Genomic DNA, 25012 nt, shown 5'->3' with positions numbered 1-25012 from the left:
GAAAACTGAAACTTAAGTACAATTATCAAAGTGCTAGTGACTAAAAGACCGAGTTACAATGTACTGTGCTGACAACGTTCTACACATCAAATATGGCGAGATGCAAGGACGCTCTGAATCTTTCTGAATAGAGGGGGTAGGCCGATGTTTTAGACAAAGACCCATGACTTTGCATGTCGTCAGTCTGCTGAGAAAACTTGAATCAAAGAACAGCCCACATGTTTTTCTTCCGATACACGTCTTCAGAGGCCGCTGGGCTTGTCGGGCTGTATCTGCCGCTAGGGGCACGAAGTGCGACGTGGAAGGAAAAGGGAATCTTGGCGAATAGCAGCAGCAGCAGCGCTTGAGTACCGAGGCAGACTCGTGATCCGAGAGCACGCGGGTCGGAGTCTTCAAAGTAGCGGGGTAGCAAGAGAGGCGAGCACCAGGGAGGGCAAGAGGAGGCGGGCGCTGCATCCTTGTCCTCACATACAGGGCAACTAGGGAAAAGGTGAGAAGAACGGTAGTTCAGCTATCCTGCCAGCTCGCTGACAGCCAGAGAAAGGCAGGGGAGGGAGGCTGCAGCTTTGAGTTCCCTGACAGCCTGGGGAGGGGGCCGGCATCCTCGAGAACAGTGACAGGGCAGCCAGCAAAGTGCAGGGGTGGCTGCTGCAGTCCCGATCACACAGACAAACGAGGAAGGAGCGTGGGAAAAGACGAGAGGGGAAAGTGAATGCTGTCCCGGGTAAATACAGAAAAAATCAGGGTAGGAGAGAAGTTAGCTTGCAACCCTGAGCACACTAACTGCGAAAACACACTGCCATCAAGGGACAAGAGGTAGTTCCGCTGGTGGACATCCTGATGGTAAAAGCAAAGAAAGGGGTGGGTCTGCTTCTTAGGGTGAGCCACTGACGCAAAGGTAGAAAAGGAGGCAGATCTGAACACGCTGAAATCAAGGGTAGAGGATGAGGAAGATCTGCTGCTGCTGAGCACACTGACGGCCAAGGAGCCTGAAGAGGAGGAGGCGCTAAGTATGCAGGTGGCGTCTAAGCACTCGCCCGAGTCCATAAAATGCACCGGACACAGCAGCTTCACTGCATGCCACTTAGCACCTCTTCACTGATCGCAGCCAGTGGTGGCGGAGCACTGCCCGCTCCAGGCGCTAGAATCCAGTGAGCATGGACGGGCTGCTGGTGATCTGCTTGATTTCCCTGGCCATGTTCCTGGGGTGTTTCCTCCTCGGTCTCATACCTCTGGCCATCAAACTCTCCGAGGTAAGCGCATTCTTTCAACTTGTGCATAATCTGTTTGTAGACATCTGACTGTGGCCATTATTAAACATGTAATTGTAATTGTGCCACCTTGTTGTCTTGGCGCTATAAATGGGGTATTAGTGTTGGGGGGAAACGCCGCTGCTGTGAAGTTGGTTTCAAGCTGTGAAACTTCTCATCCTCCTCCTCCTTTCTTGTTTACCCATCTGTTTCTGTGTGCTCACTCTTTGGGACTGACTGTGCTTCTTTCTTTAAGGTATATTCTATTCTGTCATGTCAAATATGCCTCAGTGTGGAGAGTTGAACTTTATGTTCCTGGAAAGCCTGGTGTCCTGAGAGGGAGTGCCCCCTCGAGCCCAGTGGCACGCAGCGACGTACTCCTGACCTTTGCCCCCTGACCGGGGCGCCGTACCCTGCCCTGTACGTGCAGCTCGTGAGCCGGGGCACGCGCCGCTCCCAGTCACCCCGGCGGAGCGGAGCTCCCAGAGGGCGCCGCGCCTCGGCGGGCGGGAGATGTAAACAAGAGACGGCGTCTGTGGAGACGGCGCATTCCAACGACACACCGAGGGCTTCTGAGGAATCCCAAACACGCCGGGGGGCAGCCGTGTGTGTGCGTAGCAGCACTGCGAGGAAACCACCACTCACCCGCCACTAATGTCTATAGCCTATGAGGGGAATCCTTAGAGGGGAGTGACCCCCACAGTATATTGCCCGACTAACCGCCTGACGTCCAAATCTGGAAATGCTTGACGGACTGGGTCCCGAGTCCAGCAGCAATCGCGTTAACACGTTATAGATTGTATTGTATTATAATCGCATTTATATAGCGCCCACTATCCCTGACGAGGCGTCGAAGCGCTTTTTCGGCGAGCAGTATAGTAAAATGTGAAAGTGATTTCAGTGTTGGATAGGTTAGTCAGTTATTTGGATTCAGAAGGATAGCGGAAGGATAGAAGCGTGAAAAAAAGATTTGCATTTATATAGCGCTTGTTACCCCGGCCCTGATGGGGTGTTGAAGCGCTTTCTTTCAGCGAGTAGCATGCTACTTCGGAACCTATAAAGGTCATGGGGTGAATTAGTATAGTGAAATATGAAAGTAATTTTAATGGTGGATATTAGTCAGTTATTTGGATTGAGGAGGATAGCGGAGGCATAGAAGAGGAAAAAAAGGTTGGCATTTATATAGCGCTTATGATCCCTGATGGGGTGTTGAAGCACTTTTTTGGCGAGTAGCACGCTACTCCGAAACCTATAGAGGATTAGTGGTGAATTAGTGTAGTGAAATATGAAAGTAGTTTGAGTGATGGATATATTAGTTATTTGGATTGAGACAGGTAGCGGAGGGATAGTAGAGGGAAAAAGGTTTGCATATATATAGCGCTTGTAACCCCTGATGGGGTGTTGAAGCGCTTTGTCGGTGAGTTGCACGCTACTCCAGAACCCATAAAGGTTTAGTGGTGAATAAGTATAGTGAAATATGAAATTGGAGAAGTGGACATGTTAGTCTGTTATTTTGATTCAAAAGGATAGTCAAGGGATAGAAGAGTGAAGGATTTAGACTTTTATTTTGGAGGTCATACTAGTAGTAGGAGGCTTAGGATGAGTAAAAAAGGATGAGGAGGGGGAGAGTAAGAGGGAAGAGTTTAGAAAGGCTTGTTTTGGGGCATCGGTATCGTAAAAGGGGTGTCAGATGGTGCAAGAAGGAGTGGAGTAGGGGAAAGTCTAGAAAGGGCTATTTTGGGGATCATAGTAGTGGTATGGGGTTTGGGATGAAAGAGCGTGGATGTAGAGGATATATTGATAGAGGTATAGGGTGAGAAATAGGAAGGTGCATTGGAAAGAGTAGTAGAAAGAGGTTTGAGATGAGTCAGAGAGTTGAGGTAGAAGATATATTGAGAGTGGTATAGGGTGAGAAATTGGGTAGGGCATTGGATATGCTGAATTAGAAGAAAGTAATACATTTATAGATCCATACGTACATGGAAAGTATATAGATGCATAAAGGAAGTAAGTATATATAGATTAAAGATATTGATAGAGGTATAGGGTGAGAAATAGGGTAGTGCATTGTATATTTTTTCTGGGGTGGGGGAGCAATAATTATATAGATCCAAGTACATGTAAGGTATATACATGCATAAAGGAAGTAAGTATATAGATTAAAGATGCATTCAATAAACTCTGGTTTTCAAGTGTTGTACTTAAAAATTAGATGCTGCTTATGCAGAACAATCTTGGGCTCGAGTGCTGGTCCTACACATTGGCATTCCAGTGTGGGTACCCCGGCCCCGAATATTCTGGGCAAAAATAATGGCTGGTAAAATCAAGTGCGGGTCGGGCAAGGGCTGTAGGCACAAGAATATCCTGGCCCCTGGCTGACCTCCTTCGCAGAGGATGCAGGGAAAGCGTGCTACTAAAGGTACGAAGAAAGGTCAAAAAGGAAAGTGGAAAAAAAAGGCAGGAGAGGGCAAATAAAAAAACTCAAGAAGGGAAGACAGAAAGAAAAGGAAAGCAGATAAAAGAATGAAAAGGATAGAAAAGTAGGATGAAAAAGGATAAGAAGCAGAAAAAGAAATAACGCAAAGAAAGAGAAGGAAGTACAAAAAAAACTAAAGAAAAGAGCGAAATAAAGAAAACAAGCATTCACATAGCCAATAGGTCTCGCTTTTGGGAACTTATAAGTATTTAGTTATGCAGCACAATATCCTTGGTGCAACAACATAAACTGTTGCATGGTCAAACACTTATAAGGTCCCAAAGGCGAGACCTATTGGTTATGCCAATGCTTGTTCTCCATTTAACCCAGTGCAAAGGTCAGTGTGTGCTAGACCTCACACTGCGCTGAGGCCGCCAGCTTTGTCATGCAGATGTCAGAAGCTTCACCGCCCTTCCCCCACATACTTAAAAGGTCCCTTCACAGCTCTCCATTCTCGAAAGAAGTGAGGCTATTCTACAAGACCACCAAAGACCGAGCCACCCACCCTCTCTGCAGTATATGCACTGTAAGTGCACACACAGCATTACTCATTGTAAAGATTATTTCGAAACAAATGATACCAAAACCAGTTTAACACCTGCAATGGTTCGATTTGAGAGCCAGATCATTTTTTGAGCAAAAAAAAAAAAATCTATAAAAGGTATCCAGAGAGGGGGGTGGATAGTTAAACAGCTAGTATGTGACGGAAGATGTGCTCTCAAGCTTGACAGCATGAGGCAGGAGTATCAGGGCTAAAGTACATTCCTGCGCGTGCCATCTGGAGCTCGCGACCTCTTTCCACGAACGATAAAGCGCCACCTGACCTCACAGATCTCTCTCTCCCTGTAGAATTATTTGCATAGTTTGTAGGCAGCGGAAAGGATACATTCCGCTCCGCAATCTGCTCACTAAAAAGGTTCGTTGTGTGTACATTCTCCATTGTACGTTTCAGCCCTCTCCCCAACAAGTTTGACGAGGAGAGGAGGAGGCATTAGGGGCAGGGGAGAGAGGAGGGGGCCTGCGCCTCTTGTCCTTGCAGGAGCGAGCAGGGGCACCATCTGTTTGAAAGTTAATAACAAACAGATGGTTTCAAAGCTCACTCCCGCAGGGGAATCGCCAAACGTGCACACGTTGCCATGTAAAGCAATGCAAAGCGTGCAAGTTTTTAGCCGAAAAACTGAATCGATTCCTAAAGGTCTCTTCCAATGCAGTGCATGTGCGCTGCGTAGGCGAGGCCTAAAAACTGGAGTGAACGAAAGGCAAGGAAGAATGAAAAATAAGGAAGAATAACAAAAGATTAAGAAAGGAAAAAGTAGTAGTATGAAAGAAAGAATAAAGAAAGTGAAAATAGAAAAAGAAACAGTGGAAGAAAGGAGGAAGGAAGAAAACAGGACAAGAAAATTACAGCAATGAGAAAAAGTCAGGAAAGAAAAGGAAAAAGTGAATAAGGCAAGACAGAAAGAACAGAAAACAAAAGAAGTAGCGAAATACATAGGATGAAGGAAAGAAATCAAGATTGGGGGCACAGGATTCACATCATGTTAGGTACTGCTTTTGCAAAAGGACAGCTGCATGCTCTCAAACCAGTGATAAGCAATTATATGACTTCTGGTAGCACCTGAGACCTGTGGGGGATTTCTTATTTAGCTCCTAATCTAAAGGTTTTCACTTCCTTTCTCCTCATTGCTGCAGTTGGTGTTGCTAACCAACACACAGATCCAGCAGCTGTGTCAACTGCAGACGCACTGCACCTGCTGCTCACTTCTGCCTAACTGTGGAGTCCCTCCCCAGCCTTTATCTATACTTTGCTTGGTCCCTCAGAAACAACTGTTTAGGTGTAGTGACGCAACAAAATAAGTTAGTGGCTGGCAAACATTTATACAGCATGAATTGTAATGCATTTATATATTGAAATGCACATGTTTTCATTTGGGAAATCAATGGTATTGCCTGCTTGCGCCTGATTTCAAAGATGCTATGGTGTTCACAATGAGGCAGTACGTGTGAACATGTAATACCTCAAACCATTAGAAAGTTTGCAAATGTCCACAACACTACATTTTTGCATAACTTAGTTGCGTAAAAGGAGCAAGGGAGTATCCAGAAAATTAAAATACCCCCTGCTTTGCACTAGAGCTCTGATGGCACCAAGCAAGCAAGCCCTCGACTCTTGTTACAAGAGCTCTCTGGTCTCTTCATCCAAGCATCTATCCATTTATAAAGATCTTTTCATCCCTACCTTCGTCTGCTGATACCCACAATTCTACCTTTGCATTCTGTATTCTGTTGTACTTACCATTTATGTATTAGCCCTTCTTTATTTTCCTTGTTTCTTACCTCTTAACATTCTGTTCTTGTATTCTGATGTTGTTATGGAGATGCACATTCTTTTACTGTCAGTTGGCTCCCTGGTCAGCTGAGAGGTGTCCATTACGCAGCTGGCTCTATTAAAGCCGGTTCTTACTGGCTGTCATACTGTCATGGCTAGTACTGTGTTTTTGTAACTCATACATGCAACATTCAGATTGTTCTATAACCTTAGCTAAGTCAATGGCTACTTTTAACGTGGGTTTTTTAGCCGCACATAACATTTCTTGCATCTTTTTGTTATTACATTGAACCATCAGTTGATCTCTTAATAATTCATCAGCCATGGCACCAAGCTTGCACTTTATAGAAAGTTCTCTTAATGTGGCAACAAACTCGTGAATATTTTCATAGTTCTTTTGGTGGTGAGTATAAAACTTGTAATGATTCATCACTAAATTTTCTTCTTTGGCATATCTAACTTCGAGTCTACACACTGCTTCTTTATATTTATCTGGCACAGGTTCTCCATTAGTTTGCAGAGCTTGAGGAAGATATCTAAAAATAAGTTACCCCTCCTTACCAAGAGTACTCAGTAAAAGTGCCTTTTTGCTTTCTGCTTTATTATTTCTTTTGTTCTGATAAAGGAGGAAGATGTGTTGTACTTACCATTTATGTATTAGCCCTTCTTTACTTTCCTTGTTTCTTACCTCTTAACATTCTGTTCTTTTATTCTGATGTTGTTATGAAGATGGACATTCTTTTACTGTCAGTTGGCCCCCTGGTCAGCTGAGAGGTGTCCGTTACGCTGCTGGCTCTATTAAAGTCGGTACTTACTACTTACCTTGTAGTCTCTTGCGTAGTTACTTCACTACATATTCCATTCATTTTTTCATCCATCATTCAATCTACATCCATCCATCCACTCTGCTATCCATCCATCCACTCTCTCATCCATTCACCCACTCTGCCAACAATCCATCCATCCATCTACCCATCCTGGCAGCTATCCATCCATCCAGTTCATCATCCACTCTTCCATCCATTAGTCTGCCCCTCCGTCCACCATCCATCAGTCCACTCTGCCATCTTTTCACCTGTCCATCCACCTATGCATTCCTTTTCTTTGCCATCCTTTCACCTGTCCCACCATCCATCCGTACCTACACTCTGTCCTCCTTTCATCTGTTCATCCATCCACCACTCATCCTTTCATCCACACACACATTCATCCACCCACTCATTCATCCGACCCTCCCATCCATCCATCATTCCTTCTAATATTCCTTTCTTCTTTCCCTTTTTCCATATACTCCTCTTTCGTTCTTCCTTGCACCTGTATGCTCTTCTATTCTATGTTCATTTCTTGCTATTTAATTATTTATTTATAAAGGTTTATATAGCGCAAACTTGACCCAAGAGGGTATCAGAGCGCTTTACATTTAAGAAAATTGCGTTAGAAGTTACATCAGTTACAAGAGCATAGTAAGGTACAGTACACATAAACATAATTATGAGCTTTTATCTATCACGTTGCAAACAGAAGGGGCCCATAAAGCACCCCTTCCCCGCTATTAATGCTAAAGCAAGGGGTGACATTTTAGGGGTTTGAGCTGGTTGGATATTGATTCCTGTAGAAATGGTGCCAGGGATGATGACAGTGCAGCCGATCGAGCCCAGGAGTACAGAGAGTATTCTAGGGTCTGTGAAGTTGCTTTCCTTCTTTGATTGTTGTGCATGGGATCTATGCAGGGCTCTGTGGTATGTTCCAACGCTGGCATAGCGATACATGACATCTGGGCATACAAAGTGTCTCTCCATTCCTCGGAACATAAAGGTAAAGTAGGTACCAGATGTTCGGGAGTACAACCGGGTTTCCTTTATCGTACAGCAAGTCCTTGTGCTATTTTTCAACACATTCCATGAAAGGCTATTACAGATACAGGATTTTACATAGTCTCCGTGTTTCTGTTATCGTCGCATAATCAAGAAGAATACTGGAAGATGAAAGAATAACAGGTAGCGTCACCTCACAAAGATTTCAACCTCTGTTTAATATGGAAGGGCATTCTCTCTTTTAGAGTGAATTTCTTTCAGCCGTGCTGCGAGTTGTCTTCAATGTCTTTCCAGCAGCGGCTCCTCCGTTATATTTTGATTAACTACAATTGTGATCCAAAATCAATTTAATAGTGCTATAGTATTATTTTAATTTTCTTGTACATTTAGAGTAAATATTAAAATTAAATTACATTAATATTTAACATAAACATATATTTATTTTTTTAGCTAAATACTTTTTTTTAATTGTTCCCAATAGTTTACCATGCAGCGATATCTGCCTGACTGCTGAGTTTCCTATGGCAAAGTATACGGAAATTTAAATAAATCTATTTAACTTAAAAATAAATATTAAATATAACTTGCCGTCGGGCAACCGCCAGCAACTTTCTATGCAGCCCCAATAGGGTTTCTGAACTTTCTCAAGAGGGCAGATGGCTATTTTGCAGCACCAGTTACAACTGGACCGCACGTGTCATACTCTGTTTACCTGGATTAGCTTGCCAGGGGGCCCGCTAAACCTTGCTCCCTCAAAAATCTCTCCTTACAATGCAAACTGGTCTTGGCATGCCAGCAGTAGGCCTGAGCTACAGGTACAGGGAAAGCGTTGTTGGCTTCCTGGGTGATGACCCCATACCCAGCTGGGGGACTGTCAGACTTGGTCCTCAATCCTGGTTACAGCAGCTCAAAGTCTTGGCACTTTTCTTTCCCCTGATGAACAGTGCCGTTGAACAACTTGTGGGACTCATGCTCCCACCTTTATAAACCAAATCTAAAAACAGATGTGATTTAGTGTCTAATCCTTTAAAACTGGGGATGTGGACGTTGACTCTTTTGATGTAACCTCTTGTATGCCCTTTCCTTTTTTCAAAGGGACAGATTGCACACCAGGAGTGTCTTCACTTCTGACTGACCCACAACACAGTCCAAGAGAGTAACAAGGAATCACCCCTGGCTGTCTAATGAAATATGTCTCATAATAGTTCAATGGCCTAAGCCTTCTTCCTCTATTAAGATTCCATGGTCCTATAGTGCCAAGCTTATCAGACCCACCATCTTCCTAACAATGAGCCTAGGGTCCATTGAAAAGTAATTTTTCATGTGAGATGCGCACAGAGGATGTTTGTCTCCCCTTCCTCCAGTGGTTGTCTTTCCACATCTGTCTGGGGATTGCAGTCCTCACCTCCACTAGCCTTTTCCAGGCTTTGGGCTTCCAAAATGGAAACCACAGGCCTCCATGTTATGTAACGTGCACATGCCCACATACATCCCAGCATGTACATGCTAGTATCATGCTCTGTCCGTCGCTACACACAATCACCATGTAAGCCAAGGGTGAGTTATGTTAGCCGGAGTGAAATTTTACAAGTGGGTTGGTAGACACCACTCCAATGAAACAGATAATAAAAAGGCCTTTTCACACTACTGGGCACTACTTAACTCAAAACAGGTATGCTGCTACTGCCACTCTTGTGTCACTTAACTCAGGTAAGGGCAGTAACCCTCTATCACTATGAGTGTAGCGCTTGGTGCTCCCCTACCAGTCGTAATTGACCACATTACCAAGAAACACGTATAGGTCATTCCACACATGCATGAGTCATGTTTGCCCATGACCGAAAATCAGTGCCCATGATCCAGCTATCCATGCAACAGGGGCACTTAGTGCAGGGTTGCACGTGTCACCATGCAGAGGACTTTTCCATCTCAACATTTAGTTACTGTGGTGCTCTCTTTGTCTGTGCTATGAAAGTCTTCTCTGCCAGATCATCCACCTTTTACTAGGCATAACCTGTCATTGTTGCTAAAGTGTGGTCTAGGAGGGAAGGAACAAGGAAGCGCTTGTGCCATTTACACTTTGTACACCTTACTGATCACTAATTTTACTAATTGAAGTACTGCTCTAACAGCGGTAGGTCAAGGTGATATGATTAAATAAATAATTACAATGAAATAGTTTTACATCGTGGACATGTTCATTACCTCTCCAGATTCACCGTATTTTTTTTTGCTGGAGTCCAATACAGCCTTTAGACAGGATACACGTTATTTCTCTTTAACCTGCAGACAGAACTGTACAATGTAGCAAACAGATAGATGCCTTTCTTATATCTACTAGGATGTCTTCTGGAAACCACTCCTGCTACAGTAGCCAAGAAGAGACCATTTTCTGCCCTTCCATCACTAGCAAATAACTATACGAGGTAACCAATTCCATGGGTGCCCCGTGCATTAATGAAGGTGCCCCACAATGGTCAAGAGGGCTCCCGGCCCCTGTCTATCTTTATAACTGCAAACCACATGGTAAATGGTAATTTGAAGGGATTTGAACCACGAAGAGGAGGACTGTGTCGTTACCTTCCTTCAATTGTTCCCTTAGAAGTAGGGATGTTCCTCACTCATCAAGCAATTCCCCAAGCAAGTACCCTGATCAACAAGCAATGTTCATCTCTTCACTCTAAAAGGAGACGATGGTATGCACAATTGAACTGAGAAACAACATTTTTGAGATCTCCTTCCAGAGACTCTGAGCTATATAATCTTAACAATGGTCATAGAATGTTTATGTAGCATTTCATACCCCACTTTGTCTGTTTTTAAGCACTGTGAATAGCATGTAGCTTCTACCTACTTTAATGGCTTTAAATGAAGGACCTCACAGGTTATGCAGGGTCTTGAGAAGAGGTTTCTTCAATAAATGCGAAGGAGGCCTTGTAGACTTGAAGATGGAACTTATTAATAAGTTGTCAAGGTAGAACAGCCCAGCCACCCAACAGGCTCAGGCCTCAGCTGGTCTTGAATGCTCCCGTAACATTCCACAACCCAGCAAGTGCATTCTAACAATTCTGAAGTTAACAACGTTCTTGTCATCACAGTGGCTATGCCATTGTCAATCACTGGTGTGATTATGAGTGTGCAAACCACAGCGGTGCCTGGTTAAAAGGACAACACAGCATGTCTACTTTTGTTTCCCAAAGATTTATCACATAGGGTGGGCAGCAAATATATCCTGATAGCCGCTGCTGCTGCAAAACAAAATGGCAATCGAATAAGATTTTTTTCCAAATTTGTACAGAAAGTATAAATACCCACACCAGCAATCGATTGCTTCGCATGCACCCACCAAATGTGAGGGTGACAGCTAAGCGAAAACACCACAAAGACAAGCCAGGAAAACAAAATATATTAGTAACAACTAAACCTCTTCCCATTCCTCAAAGACTCATTATGTAAACAAAGAAAACTGGCCCACCTGCCAAGATGTTAATATTGGAGTGTTTAAAGCCGACACCCACACTGGAACCTACCTAACATGTAGGATAGTGAAACCTGAGCATCAGGGAGAACCTCGGGAGAAGGTCGCACCGCCACCATGTTTTAAATTACCAATCCACAAGCGAAGTTCCAAAGACAAAGTCCTTCTTTTGCCCCTATTGTATACTTAACTGGACTGACATCACTCTAGGCCACCCTTTCATACTGGAAGTATTTCAGTCCACCATCATTGACTGAGCTCTCTTCACTAAGTAAAATGCAAGAAGGTACTGTTTTTTTGCAATGCTGCTGCATCAATGTACCCAAAAAATGTAATCTTTTGTCATGTCATTTTCAATGACATGCTATGGTTTTGCGAAGCAGGAAGTTCAGCCAATGTAACAAGGAGCACAAGGGAGTGAGATGAGATTGTCTGTATATATTTTGTCTTCAGCGTGTGTGTATGGAGTCCAGGTAACTCCACTGTCTATCTCCACGTGCCTGGATGCCTGTATGCTGGGTTCTCTGTGCCTGCACATGTGCATGTGAATGAGTGCCTGTTTTAGTGTCTCAGGGTGCATAAGCTGTACAAAAAACAAAACTATTGACATTATTGTTGCTTGATTATATTGTAGATCACTCTTTTACTGATGTTTATCTATTATCTTGTGCAATCTGGAAGATTGGTTTGGTGAACAGCAAACAAAGAACATTAGTACTATTTGGCTCTTTTAAGCAACAACTTACCAGATAAGACTGTGTTTCTTAATATAGTACATTTATATACTCCTGTTTCTGCAACTGTGTTGTTTTTTTATGGCATGCAGTTAACATATGTTAACTGCATGCCATAAAATTGATTAGTTGGTAAATGAAGCATTCATATTTTATAACTTTTATATATTTTTTTAAAATAGCGACAACCTGCTTTTATAGATTTCACTTCTATCTATTTTCAAGCAGTATATTATATGTATTTGCTCTTGCACTTTCATGTTATTGGTAAAAAGTCATTAGTATAGAGCTGTTGGTAGGGCTGGTCCAAGAAAGGACCTGTTTTGGGGGAAAAGTATATTTAACATTTTTATGTAAGTGTGTGTATTTGTATTTATATGATATTTGTTTTGTACAATGCATGTTGCTTTTATGATCCTAGAGATCGAAAAAAAGCTTTTCAATCGTTTTTTTTTACAGCAAAAGCTGCACTTTGTGAGCTTGCTAGGCGCAGGCCTCCTGTGCGGGACAGCTCTGGCGATCATCATTCCAGAGGGGATTGAGCTTCTAGAAGATTCTTCAAGAGGTCAGAATATAACATGTTTATCAGTTGCCATCAGAAGAAAACAATCAGCCATTTAGTTCCACTAAACGGGATAGGTCAGCTAAATGCAAGAAGTACACCGAAGCCTGTGCATCACTTCGTTGAAATCTACTAGACTTTGTATTTTAGGAAAATAATTATAGATAATTTTGAAGAGGGCAGCACAAGTGGGGCAACTCTCTGGTGCCCCCGCCACCCCATGGTCTTTCTTTCCCTGTGGGAGGTATGACTCGGTGGTCAATACTGGCATTTGGGCAGTTACTTTATTGTGGCAGTGGTTTTTGATGTCTTTCACCAAATTTACAGGAATTTCTGACCTTTTGCCAATTTCCAAGAGCAGTAAGGGTAGTGGAACTAGGGCCAGTGTCTGTATTCTTCATAATGACGTGTTCCTAGAATACCTTAGTAGTACTAGGTTTGCCTAAGTTCAAGAGCCCCATGATTATTAACTTTGCACACAACAAGACCTACAACTTGGGGAAAACATTTGTTTGGAAGGGCGGGTTTAACATGAGGAGTGGGTAGCATTCCTCCAATCCCCTGACGAATATTGCATACTTTTTCATCAAAAGAAGGGTAGGAAAGTAGACAGTTTGCTGACTGCCATGAAGACATTTTTGCATGTGTACCTGAGCAAAGACTGTTTTTTTATAGAGTAGGTATCTGTTCACAGAGCAGAACCGGAAGGCAAACGTCCTGGGACGTATAACTCTACTTTAACTTATCCTATTATGATTGTAATTATTATTATTATTAAAAAAGTTCCTATAGTGTACAGAACTACCCACAACGGGCTTCCCAGCGTTGACCGAACAAGTGAGGACAAATGAGGTCTTGCACTGCTTAGATGAAAAGAGGAGTTTTCAACTGTTTCTTAAAACTAAGAAAAGTTTTTGTCTGATCCAAGCTGGATAGGAAGGGAGTTCCTAAGTTTAAAGACCAGGTAAGCGAATGAACGGCCCTCGCCTCTTGCTCTCCTGATTCTAGGAATGGCTAGGAGGAAGAGGTAATTTGATCTCGGTTCCTTGGGGGCACTGTATGGAGTAATGAGATGTTGAAGGATATGTGGGCCAGGGGAATGCTTTATCTTGTGTACAATACATAGCACCTTGAATTCTATTCTTTTGTTTATAGGCAACCAAAGAAGCTGAGCAAGCGCGGAACATACTGATTGCAGTTTGGGCTTGCCCAGCAAAACTCTGGCTGCGGCATTCTGAGTAACCTGCAGCTTTCTGATGACATATGAGGGGCTGCCAAATACCCTTCTTTGCCTGGGAGACCATGGTTAGATCTTTATCTAGAATGATGCTAGGGATTTTTACTTCCTATGTAGGAGGGAGGTGCTCCACCAAGTAAAGGGGCCAGAGGAATTGATCCCAAAGTGGCAGATTATGTCCAGTCACCATTACCTCTGTTTTATCCCCGTTTAACTTGAGACAGCTTAAAGTCATCCAACTGGTCACCTCTTCCAGGCAGGTAGTTAGTCTTTTAAAGGTTGAGTGAGTATTGGGCAACAGGGATACAACAATCCAGGTGTCTTCCGCATAAGATAACATAGTGAAACCTAAGGCACAAATGATATATGAAAGAGGCCGAACGTACATAATAAAGCACATAGTGCTCAATGAAGAGCCCTGTGGCAACAGGGATACAACAATCCAGGTGTCGTCCGCATAAGATAACATAGTGAAACCTAAGGCACAAATGATATATGAAAGAGGCTGGACGTACATATTAAAAAATATAGGTCTCAATGAAGAGCCCTGTGGCAAGATCTCTAGCTGGTGTATCTCTAACAAAGGTCCTGAAACCTCCTATTGGCTAGGAACAAAGTTAGCCACTTTAACGCTGCCCCAGTGACTCCGATTTATTTCTATTCTCTGGCATAGAGTTGAGTGGGAATCCATGTCAATAGCTGCCCTCAAATTCAAAAGAATGTGCACAGCTGACCCTCCCTGGTCCAGTGTCTTCTTAAGGTCCTCAATAACCAGTCATAGGGCTGCCTCTGTATTGCAACAAGATCAGAAACCGGTCTGCATCTGGTGCAGTAAATTATTGGAATCCAAAAATTCAGAGAGAACACCATTTATCAATTTTACTGAACCTGTGAAGTGGGGAGATGGGTCTGTAATGTTCTGCCTTATCGGGTCAATGGAGGGTTTCCTCAGCAATGGGTGGATGATCGCGCATTTCCACGGGTCTAGAACACACACACCTGCTCTCCAGGATAGATCGTAGATGACAGTAAAATCAGTTATAACAGCCTCTCCTCCTAAACCAAGAAATTTTAACTCCCATAAACCAGAAACTATGAACATGTAACTGCAGACACTGGGACAAAAAATTTGCATACATCTCGCAGCTATAATCCTGACCATCACCTATCTCATCACCTGCTAGAGCTCTCACCTTTTAGTTACATTTTAACCTGGAAATGTCAGAAGATGCACTACTTGCTCCCTGCAGAGCAATTCACTATATTCTCTGATGTTAACATGCTAGCAACATGTGTTTTAGGCCCAAAATGGCATTGCCAGTCAATGTAAGCATAAAAATCCTTGCTTTAGAAGAAGTCCCTCTCAAGTACTCAGAAGCAATTAAGTGTCCACAATACAAATAAATAAACAGAGACATAATAATCTCTTTGAGTTTCCGAGGAATTTGATGTTTTAAAAATTATGTGTGAGGGTGAGGAACTGCAACGGCTCCATAGGCAGCTAAGTACCATGCAAGTTACTTGTTTGGAGGCCTGGGAAGAAGCTAACCATATAGTACTTCCAGGAACAAAGGATGACGGAAATGCTAATGTGGAAATGGGTTATTGGATAACTTGGGGCAGATTGTGCTCTGATTCGCTGGCCATGTACACAATGGAGTGTTATTAAAAACGGGTTCCACCCATTTAGTCCTCCACACTATTGATTACCTAGTTTTTGGACATTTACTGTGGGGGGCTCACATTGGCTGAGTTTCACTCATGGTAATTTGACAGGTGACAGGTGAGGCCAGCAGCAGATCAGGCAGGTCCAGTTGAGTCTGGAGGGTGAATAGATGCAGGGCAGATCTCTGGAGCTTGTTCTGTCCCTTTAGCTCAGAACCGGAGGAAAGTCAGCAGACCTTGGAGTCACCCTGGTGGTTCTGGTTACAAGGAGAAGGCCCAGTCTTCCTTTCTCGGGCAGCAGGGCAGCCCTTCTTAGAGCAGCTGAGCAGTCCTTCTTCTGAGTCTCCACAGGTCCAGAAGTGATCTGAAGAATGAATCATAGGGTCCCATTTATATACTGGGACTAGCTTTGAAATGGGAGAAGCTTCTGAAGTTATCCCACTCCCAGAGGTGTTTGAAATTCCCTTCCTCCATGTCCTGGTCTTAGTCTGTCTACAGTTAAAATAGGCTAGTGTAAAGTTCTTTGTTTGTGAGCTGAGGTAGTGTCTTTGAAGTGCACAACTCCGCCCCCCATCCTGCCTTGGATGGCCCATCCTGCCAACACAGAGGCCCTCTATTGTGTGACTGTTTAGGAAGAATACACAAAGGCCAACTGCCAACTACACCTAGTCATGCGACCCAGGAAATTGGCTGCAGGCACCAAATGGTTAGGACAAGAAAATGGCACCTTTCTAAAAGTGTTAATGTTGTGCTCGCCACCGAACAGTGAAAGCATCCTTTCTAAAAGTACCATTTTCAGAATTCCGACTTAAAATCCAACTTTACCATTAAAGAGGTTTTTAAATTACAATTCTTCAGATATCAATCATGACATTCTTACCTGCTCCCTAACAAAAGTTATCACTTATTAAATGTGATGAGGTAACTCAATGTTATCATATGGGAAAGGTTGGCCTCACATTAGTACAAAACTAATTTTGAGTTTTTCACTACCAAGATATGTAAAACTTAAAAGTACATGTCTAACTTTTGAAATAGAATGCTCCTTGCCCTATGGGCTATTTAGGGCCTACCATAGAGAAAGCTTATATGTATTAAAAAGGGGGTTTAGGCTTGGCAAAAGGTTGATTTTGCAAAGTCAAATTGGCAGTTTAAAACTTCTTACCGGCTGCAATGGTAGATGCAAGACATGTTTAGAAGGCTATTTAAGTGGGTGACACATTACATGCTGTAGGCCCGCTAGTACCATTTAATTTACCTGCCTTGGGTCATATCCTATGCCACTTTGCTAGAGACTTACAAGTAAATTAAATATGCCACTCCGGTGTAAGCCAATTCTACTATGCTTAAAGGAGGGAGCACGAGCACGTTATCAATGTTAAAGTGCACATATTGCTAAAAGCCAACAAAAACGGGTTAAAAAAACAGGAGCGGTGATGGCGAAAAGTTTGGTGGTGACCCTGCAGAAAGGGCCAGGTCCAACAGCCTGAACTAGGTTTCAGCCATCAGGATGCCCCAGGTAACTACATCATCCAAAGGCTGACAAAGCAGAAGGTAATCCAACTATTGCTGGGCACGTTACCCGCCTCATGTCTGTGTTTGGGGGACTGGTCACGCAAGCCCTGCCTGTGCTCATTGCGAGCAGGGGGACTAAACATGGCACCCGCCACAGGCTAGAGTCAAAAGGACTGGGTGCCCCCCCCCTGTTAATAGCAAAATAACTGTGTGATGCTTTGATGCTGTTGTTCAGCATCAAAAGGCTAATGCTTTACTGGGGAGCCAGCAGGGCCTTTGGGGCTCCCCATGCATGCCCCAAACATATTTGTTTCCCGGGGAACCAGAGCACCCAAAACAGAAACTCTGCAAATACATGCAACTCATTTTATATTCACTACTGCATGAAGTAGCGCCCCATAATGCCTTGCACGAGCTCCTCTACAAACTTTTCTTTGATTGTGGGGGCCCCAGGATGGCAGGGGAACCACTAACGTAAGCTTTAGGTGTTGTAGGGATGGTAGGACAGGCTGCAGGAGTGCAGCAGTCTTCAGCAGAAGATGTTTACCAAAAACTTGCCTTCAGTCTTGGGGGCGGCACTTAATGGATAAACCCAGGAGATGTTTATGTCATTTGTAACCAGTTTTGGAGCTGAGGTTGTGTGTTTTTCAACTCAAGAGTGCATGGACCCCTGTGGTTGGTTCTATGACTGCATTATGTGACCTGAAGACGTACAAGAAAGACTTTGGCACATGTTCATGGTTTATTTGAATTGCCATACATTATTGACCATGATTATTAACAAGCAAAGTAATGCTTATATTACCAGTGAATTCATTTGAATATGCTTATTGATTCCATTATTTGTAAATGATAATCCCTAACAAGTGATTATTGTTTTATAAATGTGGTGACTGCTTGATGAAGCTAATAGTTCTTTCTCACATATTGATGTGGCGACCGCTTGACAAAGTCAACAGGCTGGCTTTATGACTAATGACAGCCCCTTGTATTATGTTTTTACATCTGAATTAGATAGGGGTATTGTGATTATGGGATTCAGGACCCATGAGGGGTCTGATATGATATGAGGGTGTTACCAAAGGTATTACCATCTATCTGATGTACATGTTTGTAAATCAATAATTAGTATTTAGTAGTGTGTGCGTGTGCAATAAATATACTTTTCCTTTTCCAAATAAAAAGCTTTGACTGAACAATACTTTATTAAGTGTTATTGCGTGCCATTGGATGGAGATTACCATCCCACACCACCTCTCCTGAGTAGGCGTTAGACTGCTCTGCTTCGCTACCATGAAAGATTCAAAGTGCTACAATGGGGTACTTGGTTCTCAGTAAGGAGACAATAGCGCACCTATTACATGCACAGGACCTGCGCAACTTACATCCCAGTTTCTTACAATTATACTTTCTGGTAGATCTGAATGCGCTCTGTCTTGGAGGTGAGAACCCGCTCCAAGGGGGCTAAGCAATGTGCTCAGGCAGCATCTCTATAGGAACTCTTCTTTACTAGGCTCAGCATAATTACCAAAGACATGAGATTGTCCCTAAAGGGAGGGTCCTGTTCAGAATAATGGGATCACTATCAGAAATTGATCAAATGGCAATTTTGTGCAACATAACAGCCTTACAGTCTTTGGGATTTTAAAAGCAGCCTTGGCATAAGGCAGGTATCTGCACTGTGGTATATTAATGGTAACTTGTAGCCTGTTGAGGGTATCCATGGCATGATGTCGCCTGTATGTGGTATACTGTTGGTCCAGTATAACATTAGAAATTATTGGCATATAGAAGGTATGAATGGCGTGAGATGTTGGCAGAAGGGTTTGCCAGGCAGAATTTACTTTTGGTCATAGTTTTTGTGAGTGCTTCAAGTAAATGTGTCAGAATCCTTCGATCCTGCCATTGGGTTGTGCTTCTTGAATACCTTCTGTGAGCCTGCTTCCATCTTGAGCACTAGTTTGGAACCTGTGCTGCGCTTCAGTGTTCATTCAAAAACTTTACAGATCCTTTGGGAAATCAGTTCCACTCCAGATTCAATTCCAGGCTTTACTTTACAAAGAGATGGAAACTGAAATCTCAATAGATTGTAAGAAAGGTGATTAGAACCTATTGGCAAACAAGGGCTTGAGAGATTTCACAGTTAGGGAATAATTAAGTAATGCATAAAGACATGGATAAAGATCCTAGTAAGGTAAAAAAAAAAGTGTAGTAGAGGAAAATACTAATTTGAAGATTAAAAACAAAAATTAAAAACGACAGAAGTATTTTCAATTTTGAAGAAAAAGAATCAAAATAGGAAATATAATTGCAATAAATTTGAGAAAAGGAGAAAAAGCAAAATAATAAAAAAGGTAATTAGTTCTGCATTTTAACAGTACATCTTTATCAAACAATCAAATTAATGACGAAGTAAAGATATCACAGTTTAATCCTCTTGCAAAAAGCTTTTCACAAGATTACTTATAGGATTGAAAATGAGAATAAAGAGCAGAATCTTTACCTAAAACTTCTTGATCTTGACAATGAGATGAATGAAACAAACCATTAAGATAAAAAAGGGAGCTAAAGAACCCATCAATAAAAGTGCTTAAATGAGCAGTGAAATCTGTGAGGGACGTAATCAAATAGAACAGGTGTTAATCTCTAACATCTGAAACAAGAAGCAATCAAACTAGATAAACAGATATCAGTTGATTAGAGAAGTATTAACTATAAATGTACACTTAGTAAAATTAGAGGGAGATGAGTTGTGGGTGATTAATGCATTGTGATGAGTGTTCTTTAAAGAGAAGAGTCTTCAACTTTTTCCTAAATTGTAGCATCGTTGGGGGATGATGCGTCCTAATGGATACACTGATGTTGTTCCAAATCCTGGGTGCATAGATGGAAAAGCCTGATGTCTTTTTTTTTTACACTTCTTAGTCTACATTCTGTTAGTGTCCTGGTTGTGGGTGTGCAGATCTGCAACATATGGTGAACTTGTTTGCAAGATAAGAAAGGTGCTAGATGTGTTAGCTTGGTAAATTATGCCACTGGTCTTGACGATGGTGCTGGACGGCAAGGGGAGCCAATGGAGTTCCATCAGGATTGGGGTGATGTGATCATATTCCTTCAGGTCTAAGATGTGCTACAGCATGTAGGATGCCCCTAAGCAGTGGCAGTCTGGAGTGTGGGAGGCCATGAAGTAGGGCATCACTACCATCCAAATGCATGAGTATGAGGGTCTGTACAGCAGTTCCGATGTGACTTGCTGGTAGAAATGGTTTGACTTTCCTTAGGAGAGCTTGTACCACGCCGTCTTTGTTTTTGTCAATGTGTTTCTTAAGGGTGAGTTTGGTGTCCAGGGTAAATCTAGGTGATTTGGCATTCAGTGAAAGTTTGGGTTTGAAGCCGTCAAGGTTCATGACATTGAGCCGGGTTTGTACTGTATTTTATTTATAGTTCTTGGCAAAGAACATCAATTCTGTCTTGGTTGGGCTGACCTTCTGGTAGGCGTTGGACATCCAGAAGTGGATGGTGTAACAGCAGTGTTTGATGCATTGAGTGTCGTAGGCAGAGAAGACTTTTATGTAAACATTTAAAAAAAATATTGTATACATTTTTCTTTGCAGCAAAACATACAAAAATATATTTAAAAATAAATCAGCAGGAAGGACATGAGAGGGCAATATCATTATCAAGTGAAAAGTCCAGTAGCTCTACAACAATTATAGCCAGGAAAAAAAAACAGAAGCCCATAGTAGAATCCTACCCCTCTACAACGCCAGTACACCATACTCCATCACAATCACCCAGGTGCCCATCCACCGTCAGATGTATTATGGCATGTTCATACACTCCATGCCAAGACTGTCACAGAAATAAGCCATCATCTTCAGCAGCACATCGAGGGCACTCCAATGTCACGGCAGGAACCTGGCGTGTATGCGCCGAGGGGCAAGGTAAGCCTGATGTACATCATAAAATTGGATACATTTGAAGTGAGCATTCCGGGAAACCCTTGAGGTGCACTCCAGCATACTCCCCCAACCCTGATCAGTCAGCAGGGACCCAATATCCATTTCCCATCGAGTGCAGAGCTCTACTAGGTCGACCAGTTCCCCTGCTGGAGATCCCTGCTCAGAAGGGTGACCGCGTTAGTTCGTCCTGTAATGAGAAAAAGTAAGCTGAGGCAATCGTGCTACGGGGCCCCGCCACCCCGACCTCCAACACTCACGTATCCTACACACCAGTGCACCATGCAATAAGGAATGTTCCGCAGGGAGGCCGTAAGACTTCCGAAGTGTCATGAAGGGACACAATTGACCAACTACAAAAAGTTCATCCAACAAACCGACCCCAGCTGTCGTCCAGCGGTGGAGACAAAACCAACCCATTTGTTGCTCCCAGCATCAAGCAACCAGGAGTGGATGTTTGTGCACATATAGAGTCATAGTATGCGTCCTCATTGGAGCCCTGGCCCAAACATGCTGTAGTGGAAAGTCTTTTCCACTTGGAGAAGTGTCTCTCAGTATTTGGGGCCTTTTCACACCCAGTTTGCACACTTACTCCATGATTCTCAGCAAATCTCTTGGGTATCTTTGTGAGTGGCTACAAAATGAAGCATTTGTAGATCGTCGTTGCAATCCTAATGGCCATGTCCACTTCTTAATTTACCTTAACTTACCTTAACTTAAGTCCATCACCACCCCCCTTTTGTACCACTTCTTAATTTAAGGCAGTGGTTTCCGGTGCTCAGCAGCAGCACATAATTGTCAACACCTGCACTTATGACAGTCTGCCACATTGTGGCGCTGTTTGTGCAATTTAGAGACGAGCACAACAACAGTTGTTTATTAATTCAATATACATTAAATATAGCTACTGCTTCTATATTATAGCTTTGGGGGACTGGAAAAGTCTGAATTGTCACACTAGTAGGAGTGTGATGGTTAGTACTTGTGTTGGTATTGTCATTGACAGTGCTGGCAGGGGCAATGGGGGATGCAAGCTGCAGTGGCCTCCTGAGTCGGTCCCTGTCACTTTTTATTTTTTATACAAATTATGCATGGATGTCCTTTATTTCTTCTATGGCCTTTTATTCCACTGGGCTGGAGCCCCTGAAGGCATGGCACCACCCAATTAACTTGCAGCCCTGGGTGACCTCGCATTAAGTCAATGTGGATGCACACCACTGTTGTAAGCTAGATTTTGGGGCACTCATTTTTTCCAGTGTCTGCCCCTTTGAATAGGGTGTGTGAATGGTGTTCTTAAAACTAATTTTTACAATCACAACTGGTATCTCCAACAGCAAACATTCTTGCCAATAAGACTTTTGTGCAAATTCAGGAGTAAACCTGCTTGAGGTGCAAAGAGTTAAGTAAAGTTTGTTTATTGAAGATAATGGTCTTTCTGGCAAATTGAAAACAATTATTGAAACAGCCTAGTGGGCCCTACAGAGGAAACTATTATCCAATCCTGCTTGACAAAACCTGCAATTATAAGAATAAGTCATCTGAACACATGCACGCGTTTGTAAATGGAATCTAGTGAGCCTTGGAAATGTAATCCTATCTTCCACACTTTCATAAGCCATCTGGCTCTGTGCACTGCAGCTGGTGGGTGTGTCATAGCACCTGAATGACAAAGCAAACATAGCATAGCAGTTAGTAAAAACAAATACGAGTGAGGACTTACTGGAAGGAGCCATCCACTGGTTAACACACTAACACAATAGAAACATGGGATTACATTATTCGGAGTTTCAGATTTTTTCCATCTCAACAAAGCGTTTACTGTGTGGCTGAATGACTTTTCGATGACTCCAGTTACTAGTAAGTGAACCCTAATGTACTTAAACATTGTGGTGCCTTTTAATAGGCAAAGACCCTGGATCACTAATCATATTTAAAAAGGGTTTGGAATGGGTTAAGGAAGATCTGGTTTCAAATCCCAGGTTTAGCATATTGAGTGACTGCGAGAATCACTATTAACCAACGAGCCTTCGTTGAACATACTTGTAAAGTAAATAGGGTCACAGTACACCTGTAAATTGTAGTGTCAATATTTAAAACCGCAGTGGATGGTTCGACTTCCACGTCCCCACCCCCTCATATCCTGGTTTCAGTAATCTTGCCACCAACACATAACAATGGTTTTCTGTGTACATCACTTAGTTGTGTCGCAATAAAATATTCTCTTAAAGGGCTCCTTGCATCTAGGTATGTTTTATACTAATAATGGTTAATGTACTTATTGAAGGGTCATTGCAACAGTGAAGGAAGGAGGGGATCGACTGAGATCAACATAAGTGAAAAGAAAATGACTTAGTTGAAAATGTAGGTGCCATCTTTTTTATTTGACAAGTTCCTGTACATCGCTGCAAGAAAGGGGGGGGGCGGACATGGGGTGGGGCGGCCTAATACCTCCTAAAATCTTTCACTTTTTTATTAGGTTGAGCCAGGGCAGCGCATGTGTTGCTCTGTGAAACATGCTGTATTCGAGTGTGGACACTTGAAGCTCCGCCCACTCTCCACCCATATTTTCCTTTAGCTTGTGTCATTGTCCTTTTAAATGCTGGCTCCTGATTCGTTAATAGGCTTGTTAGTCCCTCCTTGTCTTCATTTGTAACCTCCCATGAGGACTGGCCCTTTTACTTCTGTTGTGACATGGTATGTCTTATTTAGTCTGGGAAAGACATACAGAGGATGGATGGAATGCAGAGCAAATCAAACATTCGACCACAGTCAGGCGATTTGGGTTAAAGCCATAGTTCTTTTGCTCACAAAGCCACCCCAGTTTATACCCAGCCATATGCAAATCAGTCTTGATCCGGTGCCTCATGGGAACAGTCCATCCGGAACTGCCAGGCCAGGTCCTCCCTAGACCGGAAAGAAGCATCCAGGACCGGTTTCAGGGCATCACCCCTCATCAGCATGATGTTGTTTAAATAGGCGGATCTGCATTTCCTTCTCGATGAGCAGAACTAAAGGAGCTTGCCAGGTATTTGGTGTGAAGAGGGCTCGATATTCGAGCAGTGTAGCAAGACAATGTTTGGCGTCATGTCTTCTCATTCCTGAACTGTCATGTCTTGAGTTTGAAGATGATGTTACTGAGAGCCTTGCAGATTCCCTTGCAAGCTTGATCTAGCTTCCAAGATATGATGAAAGCTCGAGTTTACCACTTTGTAGGTAAACGTGACCCACATAGTAGTGGAAGCCAGTGGAATTCTTCAAGCTTGTAATATATTTTGTGAACCTTCCTGAGAGCTGTGATTTGTTGACAGTGGTGTGAATGATGCTCTTCAGGGATGTAACGTGATCCTGGGAAGCCAGTGAGAAGGATGTTTGTGATAATTTGTTGTGATGTGAGTGCTGGAAGAAGGGGGATCAAATTGTGTATGGAATGTGTGGGTTATGCATTGAATGTAATGGGGAAGGTAATGGTTTCTGGAATGCAGTAAGGTCAGAGTTCTCGTATGGATGGTTGAGGCAACAGAGACTTACCTGTTGAAGACGTGGTCCTGCACAGCTTCTGCCAGTGGATTCGATTTGAAATTAACATCTTACTCGTTAGGCCTGTGTCCACAGCCACTTATTACCCACTTTCAACAGTGCCAATGACCGGTAGTTGGTCGAGGAGCGAGCACAGGGATGAACCACCACTGGAGTGTTGACTCGGCCAACTCCAGTTAAGTTGTCCAGAGGAATTGGTACAAGTTTTGTACCAACTATGCTAGAGTCTCATCATTACTTTCCCTGAAGGGGTCAGAGTACTGGCCTACTGAGTGCTGTGGAGTCAATGCCAGAGGAGCTGCGAACCAGAAATGTAAAGCTTGTGATTGCATGCTGTGTTATCTGGTCTACTGTTCTACAAGGTGAAACAATGTGAGCTGTTGCAGTCTGGAGTAAAGGCCATCAGCTTGTGTGGTGCTGCAAGATTCACTTTGTGTTATTGTGCATACTGGCACA

At 43.0% G+C, this 25012-nt stretch overlaps 1 protein-coding gene across 1 annotated transcript in view; it reads left to right on the top strand.

Annotated features, from left to right (window-relative positions):
- Nucleotides 1-335: 335 nt before the first annotated feature.
- The window catches only part of LOC144763857 (zinc transporter ZIP9-like), a 110048-nt gene continuing 85371 nt past the window's right edge, over nt 336-25012 (top strand). The window contains exons 1-2 of the mRNA XM_078649839.1: nt 336-1253; nt 12541-12646. Of these exons, the coding sequence (XP_078505965.1) occupies nt 1158-1253; nt 12541-12646 (202 nt within the window). The 5' untranslated portion in view covers nt 336-1157. The remainder of the gene's footprint in view (nt 1254-12540; nt 12647-25012) is intronic.

The sequence above is a fragment of the Lissotriton helveticus genome, chromosome 6, assembly GCF_964261635.1.
Source record: "Lissotriton helveticus chromosome 6, aLisHel1.1, whole genome shotgun sequence".
Lineage (NCBI taxonomy): Eukaryota > Metazoa > Chordata > Amphibia > Caudata > Salamandridae > Lissotriton > Lissotriton helveticus.
Note: the sequence above shows the minus strand (reverse complement) of the source record. Positions and strands in the feature narration are given on the sequence as shown.